The sequence below is a fragment of the Aptenodytes forsteri genome, unplaced genomic scaffold (assembly GCF_000699145.1).
Source record: "Aptenodytes forsteri isolate BGI_AS27 unplaced genomic scaffold, ASM69914v1 Scaffold309, whole genome shotgun sequence".
NCBI lineage: Eukaryota > Metazoa > Chordata > Aves > Sphenisciformes > Spheniscidae > Aptenodytes > Aptenodytes forsteri.
The window spans coordinates 138,925-148,832 of NW_008795857.1; the positions used below are offsets into that span (position 1 = coordinate 138,925).

A 9,908-nucleotide genomic window follows, 5' to 3' on the forward strand; every position below is an offset into this window, starting at 1 on the left:
GTGGTGGATGCCCCATCCCTGGAAACATTCCAGGTCAGGCTGGACGGGGCTCTGAGCAACCTGATCTAGTTGAAGATGTCCCTGCCCCTGGCAGGGGGGTTGGGCTAGGTGACCTTTAAAGGTCCCTTCCAACCCAAACTATTCTATGAATCTATGATTCCTATCATAGTAGGCTCACCAGGCAGGTCAAACTTGCTGAGCCACTAACCTACCTAGGCAATTTTAATCTGCTACGTTGCTGTATGTGATACATGTATATGATAAATGATAAATGTGATCATATTTATCCACAGAGAGCACACCTGCTGTGTTGCAGAACTTGCTGTGTATGGCAAGACAGACTTTCTTCCTTTGCTGTTAAATATATCAGCTTTTGTTTCCTTTCCATCTAGGATTTGCAATTCAAGATCTTATTTTTTTAAAAAACAAAAAGGTGAAATCTTTCTTATTTGTGATTTTAGCTTACGAGTTCTTTCTCACCTGATGTTGGGACATGACTGGATGGAGTCTGTTCAGAACATGACAGGTCACTGCCCCAATTCTGAAATGGCAAGTTACAAAATTGGGTCACCTTATCGTTAGAAGATAATATGGAATTCATATATGGTTTAATTGTATGGTGAAAGGCAAAACCATGTTAAGACATAAATCCTAGGTTGGTGCCTATATAGCTCAACAGTCCTTTCCTCTTCTTTGTGGAATGCTGTTAATTAGTTTTGGTGACATTTTCTAGCCAAAACATAACATTTTTCCAAAGGCAAAACATTTCATCTAGAAATATTACTTATGACAAAGTTCCATCAGGATGATAATTTTTCCCCTCCTCTCCAGCCTGGAGATTTTGACCATGACCTAGAAGGTGGGGTCTTCAGGTTTGAAGTCCTGCTCTGTCTCAAGAGACATCAGATGTAAAAACAAACACAACAAAAATCAACAATAAAATAATTTCTGAAGTTCTAATATTATATTAATGTATTATATTACTATTCTTTCCCATGTACCTCGCTAGAAACCTATTTTTTTTCTAGAAACTTTCAAAAAAGGCTAGCTTTCACTGAATATAAAATTTTAAAAGTTTTTGAAGCTTCAAAAGTTTCAGTAAAGAGAGGTGTCAGCCTCTAAATAATTAGACTACCATACATTTGTAGACGATATCATAGCTATTACGATTATTCCACCAGTTGAGGAAATTGAGTCAACCACACATCGCAGAACATCTTGGTTCACCAGCAGAAGCAGCTGGTGAATGTGCCACCCTCGCTCTTTGGTAGTGAGCAACAACATTAGCTGAGAAGGTAGCGAGGGAAAAATTGTAATTGTTGTAATGGGCAGTCCCTGTAAGAGTGAAGACATCTGCTTACGCTGATCTAAGAGCCGGCCCTGCTTGGAGCAGGATGTTGGACTAGGGATGTCCTGAGGTCCCTTCCAACCCAAATTATTCTACGATTGCACAATTCTACCATTCAGAGAAAAACTACATGGACCAGTGGTCTTCAGAAAACACGGTTAGTGCTAAAAAACATCAAGAAAAATTAATCTCTTCTTGTAAAAAATGGTGTAATAGGCTCTACTATCAGCCATCTAGTTAAAGGCTGTTTGCAGAGGCTAGAAAGGACAGCTGGGCTTATTTTCAGATCAGAGAGGAAACTGTTCCTTTACTCTCTCTACTGTTTCTTTCCTTTACCCTATCATTTCAAAAGCTATTGCTGTTGACGTTCAGTGGAAGTGCAAGAATTACCCATTAAAAGTATAACTCTAGCTCTACAGATAGAAATCCAATTTCAATATTGCAAACTATGGCTTGCTGAAGCAATATCAGCTATTGCTCTTTGTAAACCCGCAAGGCACACAGAGATTTTCATAATTTGACTAGGCATGAGGACCACCCCAGTATACCAAACTAGCCCAGCCCATTTTGACTGCCATCTCCAGCCACACTTGTATCACCAAAACAGAGCATTCCTTGCAGGAAGTCTGCATGCTTGCAGCCATTTGTCAAGAGCAAGTTACTGCCCCATTTCTTCTACACCAAGTTTGTTTCTGCAGTTTGTTTAGTTGTTCTGTCATGGTGGAAAGTGAATCCCTTTGAAAATGGATTCCTATCACCTCTTGTATTTGGCTGCATATCCAATACGTAAGGGTGACTGCCCTCTACAGGTTAAGCTTACTTGAGTGCATGGAAGTGCAGTGGCTGAAGAAGAGAATATGTAAACCTTCCTCAGATCATTTGGGGGCTCAGGGTTCTAAGTTATCTTCTCCCTGTTGTGAGGAACTTGCTATCTGAATTAATGATGCATCCTAGATGACTTACTGTTGAGCACAGTTTTGATACGATTGCACCAATTAATACAATTCATTTTGTCTGGCTTTTAGGAAACGAAGAGTTTAACATTTGTTTACACAGGAAAAAATGCAATGCAAGATAGACTTCCCTTTCTGAAAACTGGTAATAGTTTATCTCATCTATAAATTCAGCATGATGTGTGAACAGTCACCACATACAGCTTTGCATAGCTTGCCTAAAATGCAGCAAAAGATGCAACAATTACCTCTATCGGTTCATTAGTGGGCTCCACAGGTGGATATGTGTAGTTGCTATTCTTGTATGTTCCCAGGAATGGTTTGTTCTGGACAAAAGAGGAATACAAAAGTAAGAGAAATTAGACAATAAACACACGGCACAGACCATAGCAAGTGATATCAAGACATCATATCATCAAGGAAGTAATTGCCTAATCTGCAAAATGGGGATCTGGATTTTGAAACCATGCTCCTTCCTTAAAATTCAGAAGTAAGGTTTGTGTTTAGCACCTTATGGTAAAAATGACGTATGCCAGATCCTGATCGCAGCTTAACATTTTCCTCTCCTAACCTTCCACAAATTACTTAGACTTTATTAGATGGTTAGTCCTTTCAAAAGACACTGATGTAAAGTCTAGAGAAACCTGGGCAGGTCTTGCTGTGTCAGCAGAGGGGAGATGAAAGATTGATTACTGAAAGGACCACCCTTCCCCCCAAGAGAGGCTGTATAAGTTGCATGGTTATTTTTGTCTCCTACTAATGCAATGTGCATTCAGGAAGACATGCACATTGTATAGGCTAAAAAATTTCACTGGGATGCTCACTTATCTCAATTAAGAGCAATTCCAGTATCTGCATGAGGTCTTACAAAGCACTAAAATCAGAAGGCGTATTTAATTGATTAGAAGACCCACTGTTCTTTTATTGGCAGGGTTTTATCCTACTTTAAGTTGCCTCAATACAAATAATTTTCCTTGGCTTTTGGGCCATTACAATCTGGCACACCTGTTATTTTCATGGACACGACTACCTGAAGTAGAATTTTAAAACTGTAGTGAGAAACTGTGGGAACAATAAATGGAATTTGTAGGTGTCAGAATCTGAAATAATTTACTACTCCTTTCAGTAACACAGAAGGTGAAATCCTCTGGAAACAGTCTATTTATTCCTTTGTAGCACTGTTTCATAATCTTTACCTCAGAGCTTTCTGAGCAGGGAAAGCTACTGGCACTTCCATCAATGACTTTTTCAAAGCACTGTGGGCTTACCATTTCTGAAAATAATAGCCATATATTCTTTGCAAGGGATATAAAACTTTTCTATGCCTTCTTCTGAAAAGCAACATCTTTGAACAGGAGTGGATGAAGGGAAAGAAGTGTAAAATCCACATTATTTGGCACTGAAGAAGTTGCTAAATTAATTTAAGCTGCCTGGAAAGAACACTGGGTAAAATGAAGTAGGATCAATTTAAGTGAATCTGAGGACTTTTGAAACATGCTGCTCAATAACTCAGCAGATCTTCCTTTTTTGACAAGATGGACACGATATGGACAAAATCCTCCCGTATGACTTGAATGACTGTCTCCAGACCCGAGAGAACAACTCAGCTCCCTGATCTGTTCAGTTCTTGGCCTCCTTGTTGAAACTGCTGAAGAAAGTGAGGCAATTATTGCTGACTGCAGCGGTCATTTCCACATGCTGATACCTAGCAACTGTACTGCAAGTTCAGCAGCTAGTTTTATAACTGTAGAAGCAGTTTCCAAAGACTCTGAAGTATCCCTATCATGGATCAGACCAGGAAAACTAACCTGCCACTAATTCAAGAGATAACAGATACTGGGGTTTTCAGAGCTGCTGTGGTGCCCAAACCCCATTGATTCTGATGGAAAAGTTAATGCAGCATATTCCGTTATTTGCTGCTTGAGCTGCCTCTGTACTTCACAAACATAACAAAACACAACCTCTGCTACAACTGAAAACACACAAATCAGCATGTTGTCAATCAGTACCCACGGCACAGTAAAAGGCCAAGGGACACCAGAGCAGGTACATGAGAGCACCTGCTCACTCAGAGGTAAGCACAGAACAAAAGTTTTCAGTAAACTTGTTCCAGACATACTGAACCCCTGCTCTCTGCAGCAAGCACAAGCCCATACAGCCTCCTGATACCCAGCTTCCACAACATGGGTATATTTACCTGAGTTGGACAGTCGAGGACTATGTCAGCCATGAAATCAAACGAGTCAGCTTTCTGGCCTACAGGCTGTAACTAGAAAGGAAGACAAAAAAACCCCTATTTTGTAACCATGTCAGCTCATCTTACATTTGTATAACAATTCTAATCCAAAAGAATCTACACCTTTCAAATTTATATAAAGCTGCCTGTATTTACAGACCTTGATTTACCCAAGGCTGAAATGCATCTACTTCTCAGAAAGAACATGGCAACTGCGTAACAAAACAGCAACTCTAGAAAGAAGCTTAAAATGGTAGTGGAAAGCTCCACTGGATCAGTTTAAACTCCTGGAGGATTTTGGCAGGCACATGAAGTACCTTGGAATTTCGCCAGAAGGCAAGGTCGTAAACTCTCTTCTCTTGCATAAAAGACAAGACATTAAGAGTCCCTCAATTTTAGAGCTAAGCTGCATGATGGCATCTCCAACAAAAGGCTGTTTATGCGTAGAAGATTAAACCAAATTTAATTAGAGGTACTGCTTGATGATTGCAAGCAATCGTGTCAGCTGTTAAGACATTACCCCGAAGTATATAGAAGTTTACATCCAGGATCTGAGATACCGCCTCTGACTGCATGCGTACTCCTACTGCGCTGCAATGCTAAGTAAAATAAGTTTGCTTAAGCAATCTTTAGCAACACATTTTTATTGAGCTTTACTCATTTCCAAAGGTAGTAAAACCAAAAACTGAATTAAAACCACTTTGATTCCTAATGAGACATTCATAACACATGGATTTAAAACACACTTCTAAGTAATCCATTTTAACTTGACATATGCAGTTACAATTGTTTATTTGGTGGTTTCCCACATCAGCTCATAGAAACAACATCCTTATTGAATACTGCCCTGCCTTTCATGACAATGGGTGAAGTAGACTTGAAGTTGCTCAGCTGAAATCATGAATGACTCTGATCATGCACTTACAGCACCCCTCTCCTCCCCACACACCTTAAGAAGCAAGAGATTCTAGGCTGAGAGCAGTGCCAGAAATTTGAGGGTATCTGACTAGTAAAGAAGAAACAAACACAAGGTCCAGCGTTATCCAGGCCTTCACTGCAATGTTTATTACAGAGATTATTTTAATGGTAGTCAGGCCTAGGTAAAGACCACATTACACACAGAGCCTGTCACCTTACCACAGCATTCCAGAGAGCCTTGGCAAGCTGAGAATGGCCTTTCTGGCTTGGATGGAAGCAGTCAGGTGAAAAGTAGGAGACGTCTGGATGCCCATCCTACAAATGAAAGCATAAAGGACATCTGAGTGCAGAAGAATCCACACAGCTCCAACCTGGGGTTGCTGAGGCCAAACCAGAGCCAATAATGGAGGTTCATGCTACTTGTTCTTGCTGCTCCAATGTGGAAAGTCTCATGATTACCTGGTGATACAAAGTGTACTTCAGCAGGTCTGTGAGCTACCAGGAATGCTTAACTAGAGATGCTTATGTGCATCCAAGGGCAGATCCACCCAGAAGTAGCAAACCCACCATTTTCAATTACGTGTCTAGTCTCTCTCTGGGTTCTGCAATAAAGATGGGTTCCTCTCCTCAGCACATCATCTGAACTGGCACCACAGGCACCACTATACTCTGCAGTACCTTTACATGGTAACAAGCATGTTACGGATGCTTTACCAGAGGGAAGAGAGCCCATCTGCTTTTTCACAGCTGTGTCAGTTCTGCAAGTTTGAAAGGAGCAAGAAGCAAGTAAGTGTTTGTGTGAAGGCAGCCAGGCTAACCGAGTATACCAGTACAGTCTCCTTTCTGAGCAAAGATATACTTTAATACAGATACTGGAGCATCTGAAGGAATGGAGTTTGGAAATTTAAATATCTTGGCTTTCATGTGAGTATTGAGATGAGGAAGAGTTTAGGTCACAGATGACTGAAACAACAACATTTTTTTGGTCAGACCAGTCCTTCCTCAAAACTTGAGCAGGTTTTGATTCAGTGTATTTGGGCTAGCTTATTAGAGGACTACTACCAAAATTTGCATCTATATCTGATCTTTTGCAAAGTTTAGAGGCAGACTTTTCAGTTCAGGAACATCTGAATGTTGTGTGAGATAAGAAGAAAAAACAGCATCCTGAGCTTTCTTACAATCTGAACTAATGCTTGTGAGACTATAAAAAGAAAGTTCAGAAATATTTTGCTGCTTCTGTTTTTATTTCTGTGTTCCCTACCTCAGTACCAAAACCCCTAGCGATACTTTTCACAGGAACCAGGTTCACAAACAAACCAACCAAACCAAAACAAACCCAAAAATCAAAGCCTGTTTTTCCTGGGAAGCTTTCAGTCAGTTTCCCAAATTTGTCTGTAGCAGCATCTGAACTTTTCAAACTTATCACTAGCTATTTGCCAGCATTTTCACGATCACTCCAGTTCAATTATACCAGCACAATCCCTGCTCAATATTTTGCCCCATCTGCTCTTAGTTCCAGGTGAGTTGTGGAAGTGCAGATGCGTGTGACAATTAGTAAATGGAGTTTCAGTTTCAGAGAAGGTTTGGGTCATTTCCTAGATTTATAGTTTACTGAGACTTACCATTCAAGGTACGGAAATATAATTGCCAATAACAGGAAAAAGGGCTCGCTACATAAAACTACTACTTCCACCAGATCATACGTAAACTTCTCTGTCAGACACAGAAGAATGAGTTATGGGACATGAAGAGGAGGTGATGCTGTAGTCTCCAGTGAGAAATGCAGCTATGTTGCTTTAAGAACTGTAACTTAATATCTCTGTCTTTCATTAATCATGTTATATTTTCAGAAAGAAAAATATTTATGTACACAATCCTCTTAATTTAGGTTTTGATTCATTTTCCAAAATAGTAATTCATATTGACAGCACAATATGTAAAACAAAGAACTGCTAAGTTGTCCTGGTTTCGGCAGGGATAGAGTTAATTTCCTTCCTAGTAGCTGGTACAGTGCTGTGTTTTGGATTTAGATTGAGAACAGTGTTGATAACACGGGGATGTTTTAGTTGTTGCTAGGTAGTGTTTACACTAGTCAAGGACTTTTCAGCTTCCCATGCTCTACTGACTGAGAAGGCTGGAGGTGCACAAGAAGTTGGGAGGGGACACAGCTGGGACAGCTGACCCCAACTGACCAGAGGGATATTCCACACCATATGACGTCATGCTCAGCATATACAGCTGGGGGAAGAAGAAGGAAGGGGGGGACGTTTGGAGTGATGGCGTTTGTCTTCCCAAGTAACCGTTACGCGTGATGGAGCCCTGCTTTCCTGGAGATGGCTGCACACCTGCCTGCCGATGGGAAGTGGTGAATGAATTCCTTGTTTTGCTTTGCTTGCGTGTGCAGCTTTTGCTTTCCCTATTAACCTGTCTTTATCTCAGCCCACAAGTTTTCTCACTTTTACCCTTCCGATTCTCTCCCCCATCCCGCCGGGGGGGGAGTGAGCGAGCGGCTGTGTGGTGCTTAGTTGCCGGCTGGGGTTAAACCACGACATATGAAGAAATCTGATGTACTATACCAAAAAGCAACAATTTCTAATAAGAAAAGCACAGAACAAGCTGAAACTATTTTGCATATAGTCTTTAAAGGTTAGATACCCACACTTAGTCCTTTGCATGCAGAAGTCTCTTTAGACCGTACCTGACCAAGAGGAATCTTGGGATTTTGGAGGAAAGGCTGAATGGTCACTGTGAAATTTTCATGAGTATCATATCTGCCAGACTCCACTAGTCTCCGAATGCCAAGCTACAAGAAACAAAAAACCGACCACCGATAATCCATCAACACCTCTGCATCATAACCATTTTTTATTTTCTTTTGAGAGCCCAAGAATCAGAAGGAAGCTTTTACTTCTTAACGGAAATAGCCACAGATGTTGGCAAAAGGTGAGTCTTGAAACGTGGCTGAGAAGGCTGGAACACAATACTACAACTGTCTGTAGGGGACAGGATTTTGGTGACTAAACACCCACCTATCCATCTGTACTAGAAACAAAATTTTTCTGAAGAGCTTTCCTGCTGGTTTTGGTCATACGGTGTTTTGGATAGCATCAAATTACCTCCTCCTTAGCTCATAGGGCCCATTTGGGTAAAATATTACTATGATATGTTGCTTGGTAATCAAGAGCTCACCTCAACTGAAAATAAAGCAACTGCATCACTCTGCACAAACATACCTGGTAAGCTCTGGTGGCTTCCCTCACCATCGTTAAATTTGGTGAGTTTTCTTCTCCTGTGAGAACACAACTACACAGATAACTGTGGGCGAGGTTAGAGGAGAAAACAGGAATAGAGAAAGTTAGAGATCTGAGAATGCAGAAGTCACCCTTTGCCACCCAACGCCCTCATGACATGGGAGGAACAAGGAAACCTGTAGTCATGTTTCTGTGAAAATGTCTTACTGTCTTTGCCATTGTTCATCATTTCAACCCTTAGTCTTATTTTCAGTCATGTTTCTGTGAAAATGTCTTTGCCATCGTTCATCATTTCAACCCTTAGTCTTATTTTCTGCCTCTCTAAATCAGTTTGGTTTCACCTCCAGGTATGTCAAAGTGATGTACACTGTACTATGATGTTTTGTCCCATTCATTACACCCTGGCATCCAAAGGCCCTGCAGCCTGACAGAGGTACCTGCCAGTCCTTCTGGAACTAGAAAACAGATCTTTGAAATGTACTGGCTGCATTACCTCTGAGCTGATACCTTTCCAATCAACAATTCTCCATTCCCAAGACACAGAATTTGTCCCTGTCTGGAAGGTCAGCAAAGAATGCAAATTGCCCATTGGAATAAAGCCTCTGAAAAAGGAGAAACCTGTCTACTCTGCAAATACTTCACATTCCCTCAAACGGCCTGAAAATCCAAATGCTTGTGGACTTCAACCCCACCTTGAGGAACCGTGTATCAATAATCAAGCTCATTGAGGTGTACATTATGTATCGCAGGAAACCTTACAGTTCTAGTCATGGACAAAACACAGGTCCTCTGACAACACTTAGGTCAAAGCCAAGAGAAGACAATGCCATCAGGCAGGGTGACGTCAACACTGCATGGGATGTCCGTAGGACTGTAGTGCTACCTTTGAACATCAGTTCAAATAATGAAAGAAGCATGGAATAAGAACATGCTTTATCATCATGGACAGCAAGCTCAGGTACAAAAGGAAGTCAAACAAGCCTTACTCTGCCATGTAAGTGGGGCACTGAACTTGAGTATCCACAAACAACTGTCTCAGAGGGAGGAGGTCCATCACTTCAACCAGACTCACTAGAGCTTTTGGAACCTGAAAGGTAAGTCAGACTTTAGCTTGGAAGGAACCGGTTATGCAGCCCACAGTGCATTTATTTTACCCCAAAGTCCAGCCATTTGACACCCCTTCCCTTTCTCCATTGTTGGCA

General features: G+C 41.1%; 1 protein-coding gene across 1 annotated transcript in view; it reads right to left on the minus strand.

Annotated features, from left to right (window-relative positions):
* Nucleotides 1-9,908, minus strand: part of PLB1 (phospholipase B1) — a 53,743-nt gene that overhangs the window by 22,505 nt on the left and 21,330 nt on the right. Inside the window, exons 18-24 of the mRNA XM_019473246.1 lie at nt 9,693-9,793; nt 8,689-8,770; nt 8,154-8,258; nt 5,675-5,770; nt 4,499-4,570; nt 2,550-2,627; nt 481-541 (exon numbers count right to left, since the gene is read on the minus strand). Coding sequence (XP_019328791.1) covers nt 481-541; nt 2,550-2,627; nt 4,499-4,570; nt 5,675-5,770; nt 8,154-8,258; nt 8,689-8,770; nt 9,693-9,793 — 595 coding nt within the window. The remainder of the gene's footprint in view (nt 1-480; nt 542-2,549; nt 2,628-4,498; nt 4,571-5,674; nt 5,771-8,153; nt 8,259-8,688; nt 8,771-9,692; nt 9,794-9,908) is intronic.